General features: G+C 38.2%; 1 protein-coding gene across 2 annotated transcripts in view; it reads right to left on the minus strand.

Annotated features, from left to right (window-relative positions):
- Positions 1-15,388, minus strand: part of LOC106047387 (histone-arginine methyltransferase CARM1) — a 77,908-nt gene that overhangs the window by 17,285 nt on the left and 45,235 nt on the right. For both annotated transcript variants that reach the window (XM_048050976.2, XM_048050977.2), the window contains exons 5-6: positions 13,415-13,525; positions 1,720-1,897 (exon numbers count right to left, since the gene is read on the minus strand). In XM_048050976.2, the coding sequence (XP_047906933.1) occupies positions 1,720-1,897; positions 13,415-13,525 (289 nt within the window). The remainder of the gene's footprint in view (positions 1-1,719; positions 1,898-13,414; positions 13,526-15,388) is intronic.

Below are 15,388 nucleotides of genomic sequence, written 5' to 3' on the forward strand. Positions count from 1 at the left end.
AATAAAAATCCTACAATCATAAAAATATATCCTCTTTTTTTCTTTTTTTTTTTTTCTTTTTCCCCTCCAGTTAATGAAATTGAGGAATGGAGAATTTTATTTACAGTGTGGCAAATTATTTACAGAGCAGGGAGTTAAATCCTGATCTATCGGTTTGCAAGAATTCATTTTTATTGGGAACTCAAACTCAAATGGCTCAGAAAACCACAGGAACTATTTTCCATTATTTTAAGTGGACAGTGCTTCAGACTAACCAGCAGCTTTAATAGAAGCCCTTGTATTCTGCAATGTATTCTAAGCATCTTATAGCTTCTATAAGTGTGGTTGTTGTGAACTACATTTGAACATACTTCTTCAGCTGCTTGTTTACCTGGTACAAAATATGATGAATACCTGAAGGGAAGGACAAGTAAAGGAGGGTAGGGAAAAGGAAACAGCTTTTCTGTATTCAGTACATATAGGAAGAGACCACAGGAATTCAAATAAAGAACAACACCCACTCACAAAAAAGATTTTTAAAACTGGTCATAGGGAGAAAATTAACAAGTTTGCAGATGAAAATGTAGGACAGAAATTTTACGAACTTAACTGTTTGGAATAACTAAATATTTGCAACTTAAACAAAATGTCAGGATTTCAGCTCACTTCTTAGACAATCATTAAGTTTAATAATCACTATGTAAGGTGATTCATTCCCACTGGACAAGAGAATAACTGGGAAGTTTGGAAAATATGGAAATCTTCATATGCATTCACTCATATTTTTAGCTGAAAATGAGATGCCTACAGATCAATTTTCAGAAGCCCTCTTTGGAAACCGAGTCCTAAGAATGTAAATAGGAGACTTAAAATCAGTGGCTGACTTTTGAAAAATACTACCTGAATGTGATTTGCAAGTTTGAAACAACAGCAAAACCAGTAGCTCTCTGCCTTGATATACAGATTCACTCCATGCTTCACAAATTTCTGCACTAATAATTTTACTTGAGAAAGATCAAAAGAAGTCTTTTAAAGAGAGACTTCATAGTTAATTTTCAGCAGTTCACACGGATTTATCATTCAGCAAATGGATGCTCAGATTTGCCTCACATAGAAGATTCCCACGAGGCCCTGGAACTCCTAGATTCCCTTCAAAACTCCTCCAAACACAGGAGAAATTAAATAAGGAGTACCAAATGCTATGAATCTCTGATATGTCTTTGAAAAGGTAAGATATGAGTATGAGAATAAGGTATCTGGGAGAAGCCCAGTGAAAGGATTTCAAAACAATTTGAATTTCAGTTTTCCCAAGCAAAATATAATAATTTTCCACTAAAAAGCTCATCCTATTTGACCATTCTGCTCTCATCCACATTCCGCTGTGTGGCATATGAGGTTAGTGTGCCATCATCTATTGTTATATGTTGCAACAGAGATGCAATTGTAGAATATACAACCTCATGTTAAGATTAACACACAGGAAGAACTTGGCAGTGCAACACCAACATACTCAAAAACTATTTCCACTGTGAAACAGCAAGAAGTCACAGCACAGTACGATAGCTGCATCATTATGTTTATTCCCTTGGTCTGTCTAGATGTTATTGGTAGAGCTAGAACCAGAGTATAATACCAGACTATCAATATCCAGGACTAATAATGCAGGTCTTTGATTTTTCTTTCAGAAACTTTTTATTTACCTTTCTATATGCAATGGGGTAACTGTGGTGACACACTCACCATTTGACTTCAGCCATTTCTTGGAATGGAGGTAACTTTCCAACATCCTTTCATTGAACAGCATATAACCCATTGGTTCAGAAATTACCACATCAACACTCTCAGGCAGGGAGATCTCCTCAATTTTTCCTGGCAGGATTGTGATCTTGTTAGAGAGGTTGTTACTACGCACCAACAGCTAGAGAAAAAACAAAAAACACACAGAAAGTGTTGACTCCTTTTACTAACAGAATTTAGTTTGCTCACTGGAGCAAACTCAAAGAAACGTATTGTGCAGGATCAGAAAGCATCATTACAAGAAAAGTCACATAAGAGATAATTGCAATTAAAATCTACAAGAAAAAGAGAATTACCAGGAATAATAATAATAGAAAGTGGATATTTTATGACAATCAGAAGATTGTAAAGAAAGCATTTTCCGACTTCTCCAAGTTGTTAAAAACAAACAAATAAAAAAGCAACCACAACTGTTCTTGAATAAGTTATTCAGTTATGAAAGAAGAAGAAACTCTATAGCTGAAAAGTTTGAGGTGAGTCATTTCTAAACATAAGTGGAGCATAGCTTTACATTTGCATAAATGCATTCAAATGGCTAGTAGTTACAACCAGGGTACTGGAGACTCATCCACTGCCATTTGCATAGTGAACCTCAGAGCACAACATTTAATGAACAGGAGAGATGGACCTAAAATTTTATGTTCAATATAGCAAGTTATTAAAGCAAATAATACCTTTTCAAACTCTCTTTATCTCTACACATAGATGTATATCCTACCTAGCTGTGCTGTAATCAGACATACAGGGAAGTAGCTAAACCCCTCAAGTTCCAATTACGAGTAGAATCTGGTTTTGGGGGGCACAAATGTATAAAGAATCACTTATTTCACACTAATCTACTCTAACAGAGGGAGGTGTCTACCGAGAGACTCTAAAATGAACTACCGTCTGCAACAGCACAATAGGAGATTCATAGAAACATTAAGGTTGGAAAAGACCTCCAAGATCATCTGGTCCAACCATACCCCTACCGCCAATATTACCCACTAAACCATGTCCCTAAGCACCACATCCAACCTTTCCTTAAACACCCCCATGGACAGTGACACCACCATCTCCCTGAGCAACACATTCCAATGCCTAACTATCAATTCATATTGATGTCCAGAGATACCAGGAAAACCAAGCATACACAATTCAGTAAGTACTAGAAATCATTTCCACACAGATGTGCATGCATTGGTATAACTATAAGACCAGTACAAGTGCATAATTACTTCAGCAAACCTTTTCGAACACAGTCTGGGTGTTAGGTAACAGCTATGAAACTTATACCTCATTTTAACTAGAGAAAGAAGGACTAATATTGTTATTAGGTACTTATGGCTACTAAGATGATTAGAGGACTGGAGCACCTGTCCTACGAGGACAGGCTAAGAGAACTGGGCCTGTTCAGCCTGGAAAAGAGAAGACTGAGGGGAGACCTCATCAATGTATATAAATATCTGAAGGGAGGTTGTCAAGGGGATGGGGCTGGACTCTTTCCTGTTATAGCAAAAACAAACAAAATACCAAGAAATATTGTCAGTACTAATTCTGTCCTTCAGAGTGGAGCTATGTCTTGGGAAAGCTAAAGATCTCTGTGTTTTCAGTCTTCCAAAGCTTAACAGAGGCAAAAATTGCATTTTTTATGAAGAGTTTAAATGCTGTAGGAAGGTTTTGCCTAGAGAGTCTCAGGGAACAGAAACCTCTGCTTGTCACAGAACATTCTTCTCCATGTCCTACCAAACATGCTCTGACAGTGCTCTGAAGAAGCAAAGCAATCCTGCATCTGCCAAATCCTAGTCTGTGTACCACGATTTTCAGGATGCCAGTGAATGCAAGTTTAAGTAAGTATTCTTTACAAGCATATCTGAGAGAGACTAGATTAAGATATTGGTTTATTTCAGGGAGAAGATAACTTGTTTTATGGCAGCTACTTTTTTTCTTTTTTTTTTTTCTTTACAGCAGTTTAGAGTTAATGGTGGCAATGAAAAGCTAGTTTTTCATTGTTTCCAACATTTGTTTTAAGCATTTAATTACTAATTTTTTGTTTAAAAAACAGGTTATTTTTCTGAAACTAGAATTTATGAACTATGAGTAGTAGCTCATTATCACAGAAACAGAAGCAAAAATCAATTAATTGGCATTAAGTAGTTCAGAGCTACAGTCTGCCACAAATATCATGCATCTCTTTTTCCACATGAGGAAGATTCTACAAAGGTTAATATAAATAATTTAAAACAGATATACAACAGAAGTGCATTATAGTAAAAGCACAGAAAATAGTGTTAATTTCTAATCCCACACACTATTAGTCCAAAACAGATTAAATAAATAAAAGGCTATAATTAACAGCTATAAGCTATTGCTTTGTTCTAGCAACTCCGACCTTGTTTGAACTGACCTTACTTTTGACAGAATTATTAATAGTACATTAATACAATCTCTGCAGCACCTTAATGAATTGAAAGTTTTAAACATGAGAAGTTTTTTCTGCCATCACCAGTATGACTTGCTCAGGCAGGAATATCAGCTATGCCTTTTAAACACATCAATTTTTCATCTCTTATACTGAACCCCGCAGCCCACATCTTATCTCCGCAGAAAGGGATCATAGAATCATAGAATATCCTGAGTTGGAAGGGACCCATAAGGATCGTCGAGTCCAACTCCTGGCATCACACAGGTCTACCCAAAAATTCAGACCATGTGACTAAGTGCACAGTCCAAACGCTTCTTAAACTCCAACAGGCTTGGTGCAGTGACTACTTTCCTGGGGAGCCTGTTCCAGTGTGCGAGAACCCTCTCAGTGAAGAATCTCTTCCTGATGTCTAGCCTAAACCTCCCCTGCCTCAGCTTGACACCATTCCCATGGGTCCTATCACTGGTGACTAAAGAGAATAGATCAGCGTCTTCCCCTCCACTCCCTTTCATGAGGAAGCTGTAGACCATGATGAGGTCTCCCCTCAGCCTCCTCTTTTCCAGGCTGAACAGGCCCAGTGACCTCAGCCACTCCTTGTATGCCTTCTCCTCTAGGCCCTTCACCATCTTCGTCGCCCTCCTCTGGACACTCTCCAACAGTTCTACATCCTTTTTGTACTGTGGTGCCCAGAACTGCACACAGTACTCGAGGTGAGGCCGCACCAGCGCAGAGTAGAGCGGGACAATCACTTCCCTCGACCGACTAGTGATGCCGTGCTTGATGCACCCCAGGATACGGCTGGCCCTCCTGGCCGCCAGGGCACACTGCTGGCTCATATTCAACTTGCTGTCAACTACAACCTCCAGATTCCTCTCTGCTGGGCTGCTCTCCAGGGTCTCATCGCCCAGTCTGTACGTATAGCCAGGGTTGCCCCGTCCCAGGTGCAGGACCTGGCACTTGCTTTTGTTAAACTTCATGTGGTTGGTGATCGCCCAGCTCTCCAACCTGTCCAGATCTCTCTGCAAGGCCTTTCCACCCTCAACAGAGTCCACAACTCCTCCAAGTTTAGTGTCATCAGCAAATTTGCTCGAAACACCTTCTAGTCCTACATCCAAATCGTTTATAAAAACATTGAAGAGGACTGGCCCTAAAATGGAGCCTTGAGGGACCCCACTAGTGACCATCCACCAGCCAGATGCGGCCCCATTTACCACAACCCTTTGAGCCCTGCCTGTCAGCCAATTGCTCACCCATCATATGATGTATTTGTTTCGGTGTATGCTGGACATTTTGTCCAGTAGGATCCTGTGGGAAACTGTGTCAAAAGCTTTGCTGAAGTCCAAAAAGATCACATCAGCTGGTTTCCCTTGATCGACTAGATGGGTGATCTTGTCGCAAAAGGAAATCAAATTTGTTAGGCAAGACCTACCCCTTGTGAACCCATGTTGGCTGGGACCAATGACTGCACTGTCCCCCAGGTGTGCTTCAATAACTTCAAGGATCATCTTCTCCATAATTTTACCAGCCACTGATGAGAGACTGACAGGCCTGTAATTGCTAGGGTCTTCTTTCTTACCCTTCTTGAAAATTGGCACAACATTTGACAGCTTCCAGTCTGCTGGGACCTCTCCAGATTCCCAAGACCATTGAAAAATAATTGAGAGAGGTCCCGCAATGATGTCAGCCAACTCTCTAAGCACCCTGGGATGAAACCCATCCAACCCATGGACTTGTATGGATCCAGGTGGAGCAGCAAATCCTGCACACATTCAGGGTCGGTTGGGAGTTTGTCATTCCCACTGTCATGGTCCTCCCCCTCAGGGCACCCTGGGTCCTGAAGCCCATCATCAGTGTTGAAGACGGAGGCAAAGAAAGCATTAAATGTCTCTGCTTTGCGTATGTCCTTGTCTGTGAGGTGACCTTCCCGACCAAGTAGCGGACCTATGTTTTCTTTGGTCCTCCTTTTTCTGTTCACATATCTAAAAAACCTCTTTTTTATTGTCTCCTACAGACCTGGCCAGCTTCAACTCTAGTTGGGCTTTAGCCACACGAATTTTCTCCCTACAAACACGAACAGTGTCTCTGTATTCCTTCGACGTTGCCCGACCCTCCTTCCAGCAGCTGTACACTTTCTTTTTGCGCCTAAGCTCCAGTAGAAGATCCCTGGTCAGCCAGGCCGGCCTTTTGCCCCGCCTGCCTGACTTCCAATATTTTGGAATTGCCTGATCCTGTGCTTTTAGGAGGCAGTGCTTAAAGACTGACCAGCACTGATGGACAGCGATACCTTCAAAAGCAGTTTCCCAGAGGACCTTGCTAGTTAGTTCCCTGAGCAGCCTGAAGTCTGCTTTCCCAATACCCAGGGCTGAAGTTTTGGTGGCAGTTTTCCTTCTGTCACCACAAATTTTAAACTCAACCACTTCATGGGCACTATAACCGAGATGGCCACCGATTGCCACGCCCCCCACAAGACCCTCTCTGTTCTCCAGCAACAGATCTAGGAGGGCACCTTTCCTAGTTGTCTCCCTTAGCACCTGCACCAAGAAGTTATCATCTAGGTGCTTTATGAACCTCCTGGACTTGCTCGTGTCAGCCGTGTGGTAATCCCAAGATATGGGAGTGCTCATCGACATCAGGCTCAACATGAGCCTGCAGTGTGCCCTGATAGCCAGGAGGGCAAACCACATTTTTGGGTGCATTAAACACAGCATGGTGAGCCAGTCAAAAGAAGTGATTCTCCTGCGTTATTTAGCATTGGTGCAGCCTCACCTCAAATGTTGTGTGCAGTGCTGACCTCCGCAACACAAAAAGGATATTAAATTGCTTGAAAGCATCCAGAGGGCAAAAAAGCTGTGCTGGAAGGTATGTGCTGAGCAGAGGCTGAGGACACTTGGATTGTCTTGTTTGAAGAAAAGGAGGCTGAGAGGCAGCCTCATTGCTGTCTGTAACGTCCTGAGGAGGGGAAGTGGAGAGGGAGGTGCTGGTCTCTGCTCCCTGGTCACCTATGACAGGATGCATGGGAACAGCACAAAGGTTACCAGGGGAGGTTTGAACTGGACATTAGGAAACATTTTTTTAGCATGAGGGTAAAGGAACAAGCTTCCTAGCACGGTGTTTAATACCCCATGCCTGCCAGTGTTCAAGTGGCATTTGGATAATGCCCTCAATAATACCCTTTAATTTCTGTTTAGCCCTGAAGTGGTCAGGCAGTTGGGCTAGATGACCTTTGTAGGTCCCTTCCTACTGAACTACTCTATCCTATTTTATGATTTTCTTATCTTGACAGCATGCTGTTTTCAGAAATATCACTAAAAAGAAACTTCTTTTATAAATATAACCTATTATTATTATTATTATCATTATTTCAATTTGACTGACTGGTTAATGAAAAGCTAAGGGTGATGGCAATAGAACTTTTTTACTCAGTGCCTTGGGGAATCTTTAACAAATCTGTGGCAAAAGGAAAGGAGCTATATCTGAATGGGTGTGGTGACAATGTTTTCACCTCCTACACAGTATTTTATAAATTCCTCCAATCATCAAGTTACAGTCAGCAGAATGTGCTTGAAGAAAAGAAATGATGTGGCTTCAATATTTTATAGTGTAATTTTTATATTTTAGTGAGAGGAAAAAAAAACATATTGAAGAGGAAACAATATTTAATTCCACTGGTGTCTTATTTTGTCAATGATTGAAAGGAACGTATTTTCAAGAGCCTCACTATTTCATGATTCTCCTGAATTTCAGAAAACTTTGAAAGCATGGCATGATTACAGTGATGGAGATAAAATACCTTGCAGCATTGCCAAAAAATAACCTCCCAGAGTCTTTTATGAAACAGTAAGGGTTTGTTTGACAAAACCCAGATCAAAATTGATCTTTGCAATATACGCATGTAAATATATACATGTATACCTCACAAAAGGCAAATCTATATCTAGATGTTGCAGATCTCTCACCAAATTAAACAGACACAGAAAGAGGCCCAACTGTTCTGTAAGCCTGGTAATTGATGTAATGGATCATACAAAGCTATGAATAACTCAGACGTCTTCCATATGACTTTCCCCAGAAATATCTTCAAACACTATGAAATATCATCATATGTCTTATATTTTGACAATGGAATCCACCTTCAATGAAAAGCAAGAGTCTATTGTATTTGGAGACCAAACAAAACTTATAAATTTCTTCATGGAACAAAAATAAAACTCTGAAAACAACAACAGCAACAAAAAAGTCTGACTTCCAAAGGAGCCCCAAAGACAGCAAACAGATCAAAGCATTTCACACAGATTTAAAAACTGATCTGTGCATGTGCTGCAGTATGAACTCTGCCAAAACAGTAAATAACATAGCAGCATCCTTAATACTGAAATACAAATAATCAAATGGCTACTTATCTAATTGTGCAGCTACATACTTTCTAGGGATGCTTAAAAACTACATATTTGAAAATACTGTTGTAATTAAACTTATAAACATATTGAATGCTGATGCATGTTTTCAGAGAAAACAGAGTAATTTCTCTGTAAATAGAAGACTCAGAAGGACTAAATTTGTTGAGAACATACATGTTAAAAGCATGTCTTTGTGTGACACTTGAAACAAACCAGACAGAAATACAGAGTTAATTTGATATACATATTCTCTGTGCATTTTTGCAAGAGTTAACAGCAAGACTGACAGATGGCCCACCCAAAATCCTAACCAAAAGTGTGGCAGAGGCTTTAATTGGCTGTGATCATCAGCTGTCATAGACAAGAGCACAGTTAGCTGCAAAAGAAATTTGACAATTTGTAGAGTTAGTCTATCAGGAACTATTATAGTACTCTCTGCCTGCTCAGATTTTGCACCTTAGCAGCAGCTGCACTTATCTGAGCATGCGGGTCAATTCTCTGACCTCTCCTAACAGAGGCAGTAGGAGTAATTACCTAATTATATAAGAACTTAAAATACAAGGTCTGCATCTTAGAGTTTATCTGAACTGCCAAGTCTATTAAATATAGAGGAAATCTAAGAGTGTCTAAACAAGATGTTTGTTCTCTGTGAGTTCCAAAGAATATGAACTTCGTGTTCTGTGATGGAGAAGCCTTCTTGTGAAGCTTTGTACTTCCATCACATTGTTTCTGAAGACTATTTCACCAGATTCTCAGCAGCAATTGCTGTGTTTATTTGAAATGGCTAGCATTTATATGTCTGTATTCAGCTGGACAGCTGAAATACATCTTCCTTGACAGGGAAACTGCTATGCTCTCGGGTTTTTACACAGTTGCCCCTTGCAATAACAGCATCTAGCCAGTTTTCTTTTCACTTTTTCAGTGTATATCATCACCATACGATATAAAATCCAACATACAGCATCTGGCATACCATATGAGATAGCACACAACTTACCACTTAATTAAATGCAGTTAAAGCCTACTAATTTAAAAAACAGAAAACACAAACAGGTGCAGTTTGTTTGTTTCACAGAAGACAGCACGGTGCATACAAAGATCGCCTAAACACTACACAGCAAACAGGTGCAAACATTGTGGTGACTGAGACAGAACCTTTGCAAAAGTAGCTGTCCTGAGAGCATGTCAAAATGCCTGTCTAAACTCCTGTATAGGTCTTATATGCAGCCTGAATCCACACATAAATGGGCATTCTCACAGGACTTGTCTTTCAGTCCGCTCAAGGCTAATTATCTTTAATTAAATCTATTCCCTCGTGTTGGTTATTTCAACATAGTAAGTGGCAGTCTTATATACTGCTTATATACTGCTATGCATTATTTATGTCCCATATCATGGCAGACAGACAAGCATTTGTGGGGCATCTCTAGGGTCATTACTAGAGATTCAATCATACTCAGCATTTGTCAGGCTGCACCGGTAGTACTGTGTCTAGTTCTGGTCTCCACAATTCAAAAAAGATGTAGGTGGGCTGCAGAGGATCCAAAGGAGGGCCATGAAGATGATCAAAGGGTTCAAGAACCTGCCTTGTAAGCAATGACTGAAGGAGTTAGGTCTTTTTGCCCTGAAAAAGTCCCCAGCAGAATATGAATATGTATTCCAGTATGTATTCCAGGGCAACTATAAAGAGGATGGAGGCTGACTCTTCACAAGGAGCCACATGGAAAAGACAAGAACCAATGAGTGCAAGTTGCACTGGGACAAGTTTTGTATTGATGTAAGAAATACTTTTTTACGCTGACAGCAATCAATCAGTCATGGGAAGAACCTCCCCAGGGATGTGGTAGAATACCTGTCACCGGAGGATCATATATACATAAAAACACAGCAGAGACTCACGCCTGTTTAGCTTTTCTGAACAACATAATGACACCATGGTACAACACAGAAATACAAGCATATTGACTTGCAAACCAATGAATTGCAAAACAATGACTGACGCAGACATGAAGTATTTTTCATCGAATATCTATAACAAATGAGTGCCTAAGCAACAGCCTGTATGTTTCCTAATAGAGCAGCTGCTATACATTTTCCTTCTAACGTAATTTTCAAATGTTCTGCCACTGCACATCTGTTCGCAGTACAAAGTTTTTAACACTGTCAATTTTTTTTTTAATATCATTCTTTCAAAATAAACCTCTAACCATAAAGAGGAACCTATTGTAATATCAAAACTTTCTCAGTAAGTAGTACTACAACATTAATTTTTACTGTTCAAATATAATTTCACTTCAGTCAGTAGTTCACTGTATTGGAATACTTGCTTTGTACTAAAATAGAAAAAAATGAAAAAGACTCATTAATCTCATATTCAGCTTGCTATATAGTATATATCTGAAACAGATGTTAAATACAATAAATCCATACAGAAATGAGAGAAGAAATGGATGGAAAGTAACGTTCATTTTATAATCCAGATACTTGATAAACCATACTAATGAAATCCCATTGTGGAAGATGAGGAAATGACAAATAGAATACTGAATATGCAGTATAGGAATTTAATTGACTGATCCAGCTAAGCATCCTTTTTTGAAAAAAATAAATAAATTCTTAAAACATGCTACATGTTAATAGGTCAGCTGATCTGCAATACAGTTCATAAGGGTGAACAAGTTTTCACATGAAATTATGACCACAGAAATCTATTATAGTTCTTATGAAAATTGAGTCCCATTTGGGGAAGTAAAAGGAGAAGAAAAATAACCAAAAAGCTATGAATTATCAAACTAAAAATAACACTTTAGCCAGTAGTCCCAAGGATCTACAGCTATATAAGGTTCTTCACTTCTCTTTATCAATCCTAGTTTTTATCATTTTAGCATTTCAACCACCCCAGGAGAAAAGCAATTCAGTTCCTAAAGCCAATGGTTTCATGCTGTTTCTCTATCAAGAAGTTGCCATATATTTTACTCACATTTATATTGCAATATAGTTACATACCTGGTTTGATGGACTACAGATGCAACATGTACTCTATCACAACTAGTGATTTTGTTGACTTCTGACTTGGGCCAAGTTCTGAGTGAACATACACTCACTGAGTGAGCCAATGCCCACTACCTGCTAGGATAAGCAAGCTGTCTTTTGCTATTTTTATTATGTTTTCATAAAACTTCTGTCTATTATGAAACAAAGATACTGGACAACATTGCATCTATTTACAAAATCCTACATGAACTAAGAACCACTCTCCACCATTCCCTCTCTGATAGACACCTTCCATATATTAACCTTTGCTTAATGTTGTCAAACAATAGCCAAAAAAAATTCTTTTAATTAGGTAGAATTTTTGTAATTATCCAAATTATAATAAAAACCAGAAATCTTCTTTTAGTATTTAGCAGATAAGTCAGGCTAGTACACCCTAACCAGTTCCAAAAGTAACAAACACATAATAATAAAGCCTTTTGTAAGCAGCAACATAAATAAGATGGAAGCAGGAAATGACCATATGAAATTTCTCAGGTGAATTCTATATATAATAGTATATACACATATCTTAAAAATATCAAAGAGATAGTTGTGCTACAATATTTTTATTCAGTATATGAATTAATGCAAAATGTATATGGGGAGATTATTAAGAGTTTTGTATTTGAAATGGAATGAAAAATACATAGAATTTACAAATTTCTGCCTGGAGAGAAATAAAAATGTCTAGTATCCACATTTTCTTCCTTAATATCTAACAGATTATCTCAATTCCAATAACAGTGCATTTCCTTTACAGTATTACGATCAACAATTGGTGTTCACTAGCCTTTACCATGAGTAAGGCTGGGTTGCTGAATCATGACATAAGGGAGGAAGTTCCACTGAACTGCTGCATGTACTTTGTGTGGGCTTTGAGGAACTATTGACTCCCAATCCTGCTCGTGGACATTTATGATCTAGATCAGCAAAGCAAAAAGAAAAATGGACATCTGGATACTGCAACTTTTTTCTAGGTGTGAGATGAAAATTCCTTCACTTCACTACTTTTCACCCTCTTCTACATTCAAGCTATTGTAAAAACTCAGATGGAGGTGATCAGCATTAACAAAATTTGTAACAATAATGCTCTCACTCTCCCCACACGTTCTGATGTTCACCTAAACAAGCAGAAACAATGAGAAAAGACATGGAGATTTTTGCTGTTGCTGCTATTTAGAATTAGCACTTTATAGGTACCGAACTTTTCCTAAGGCGTTTAGTTTTCTATACCATTTTCAGTGCTTAACTTACTTTGACTGATATTATAATACTTTGTAAAAAGCAATACCTAAAAAATATCTTTTAAAACTGAATACACTCTACAGACATGTCTTCTTTGAACATAAAAACATTTTTTTTCATAAGAAGGCTGAATGAGTAAAAGGGTAATGCTTATCAGGAAACTCAGCCAACCACCTGATCACATGGATGTTCAAGAGACTCAGGAAAAAACACCCTGATATTTTTGCACAGAACCCTTAGAAACATCTGTTTTTTTTTTTTTTTTTGGTTTCTTTGTTTCGCTTTGATTTTTGCTTCTGAAAGTAAAAAACTTAATCACAGTTGTAACAATGAACACAAGTTTTTCACAAAACCAGTGATGCTATGTTTTACAGACTTGATATAATATTTAGGTCACCTTCAAAAATTACTGTCCAAGATGTGTTGCCACTGAGATCTGACTTATTAGAAAACTCAAAATGAAATTTTTGGCATTAGCCTTTTAGAAGCAGAGTTCTAGATCTCTAATGTTTTCATACTATACCATTCTAACACTTGCCTCAAATAAAACACTTACCTCTGCATATTTTGTCACTGAACTGGCTTCAACTGCATAGACTTTTCTTGCTCCAGCCTGCACTGCAAAAAATGAAAGGATTCCTGATCCAGAGCCAACATCTAGGACCACCTTGAAAACAAAAGGCACACCAAAAGAAATGAAGTATTTAAAAATCACTTTCTGACCCCTCTTTTAAGTAACAACATTTTTGTAGCAGTACATTATATTTAATAAGTCTGGCACTATTCCAAAATTATTATGAATTTGACATGAAAAAGTCAAAAAAATTGTTTATGAAGAATCTTAATACCCTTAATCTGCAACAGCAGATTGAGTTCTAGCAGCAACAGCATATTTTTAAGAGACCATAGGCTACTTTCAGGTGTAACTACATGTGTATGGTTTGGAGGAAATAGGTTTTTCTATCAAACTTTCCTTGGGAGGAAAACTTGAATACTGAGCCTAAGCCAAATACAGAGAGGGAAGGAAGACGTGACAGTAATTATTATTGAAGGAATACAGAACTATGTATTTTCAAATGAAAAATCACTCCATGATGTGGAAGCATCTTGAATAAAACTGAATTATATATCTTTGTTCAAATACTTGCTCTGCTTACTGATTTTTTTTCCCATTTTGTTTATCCAATTACTTTGATTTTTACATCCATTTCACTTCTGTGGAATTATAATGGAAAAAGGAAATGGGCCATCAGACTAAAAAAGGGTTCCAAATACAGTTACAAGATGTCCACTGGAGAGTAATGAACCTATATGCAGGTCAAATTATATCCACTGTTGCATGGCCCTTGAGCACATGTTGAGGTGCTACGTGTTGTGACCTGTCCAAATAAATTCATACACCTGTACTACTTTTCTCAGGAAGCCAGCTAAAGAAGAGCTGATGGAAGATGAAGATGTCTGTGGCATCCCTGGGGAGCAGGAGGATTTGCAAGAATCTTCTGATGTCTAATGCACTTCTAGAGATGAGGAAGAAGAAGGTAGAGCATCCCCTCACTTTACATATTTAAGAGGATGACCGTTAAGATTAAATGAACTATAGACTCATGACTAGATTGATCATTCAAATTTCAGCAAGACCAGTTTCAACTATCACACACTTGTGCTGTATGTTAGATTACGTTTATTTTTTGTTTATCTTCTATTTAGTCATTACTGGACAGGTAGCTACAGCATTCAACAAAAGCCCTCACTTCTAAGAAAGTTAGAAAGAAGTAGGTTGTTGGTTTCTTTAGTTGCTCTCCAGGTAACTGACAGATCTCCCTTGTATTTCTCCAATATAACTCATCCAAACTTTTTTTTTCCCCCCCCACTTTCTCTCAAAACAGAGGTTTCAAACCTATGCACCAAAGAATTTCCACTGTTGATTCTTCATATTGAAATTTCAGACATCTCTATTTCATGCTACACATGCATGAGTTTACTGTAGAGGAAGTTGCATGAGAAATGCACATAACTAAGTCATAGTGACCAGCTATGTATTTATGATTCTCTTTTTTTTTTTTGTCTACTTTTATTAATTTAGATATCTTATTGACTTATAACTGTACTGTATGCCTTCTCTGGATGAATGTATATTGTCCTGTGAATGGAAGAGTGTTTCTTTACTGGATAACTCTCTCAGAAAAGCTTTCACAAATGACTCATCCTAGTTATGCAAACTTCATAAAGATGGTCTCAAATTTCATAGAAGACAGGACTTTTCAACCTCTGTTAGTTTTCAGCAATAATTTCCAGGTCTTTGTTGCAGTTCTTGAGAATTCTTCATTCTATAGGAATGAAAGAGTTAAGACTGATCATACCATCTTGGCAAATCTAATAACCTCTGAAAAGTTCCATAAGTTCAATGCATCTTTCTTCATTGTATACTGAAAATTTTCTGTAATTACTTTGTGAGTATGTAAAAATTGTGAAGTGTGGAGGTTTGAAAATTTTTCAAGCTACATATAATATTTTTACAGCACGCGTCCTG

The sequence above is a fragment of the Anser cygnoides genome, chromosome Z (genome assembly GCF_040182565.1).
Source record: "Anser cygnoides isolate HZ-2024a breed goose chromosome Z, Taihu_goose_T2T_genome, whole genome shotgun sequence".
Taxonomy (NCBI): domain Eukaryota; kingdom Metazoa; phylum Chordata; class Aves; order Anseriformes; family Anatidae; genus Anser; species Anser cygnoides.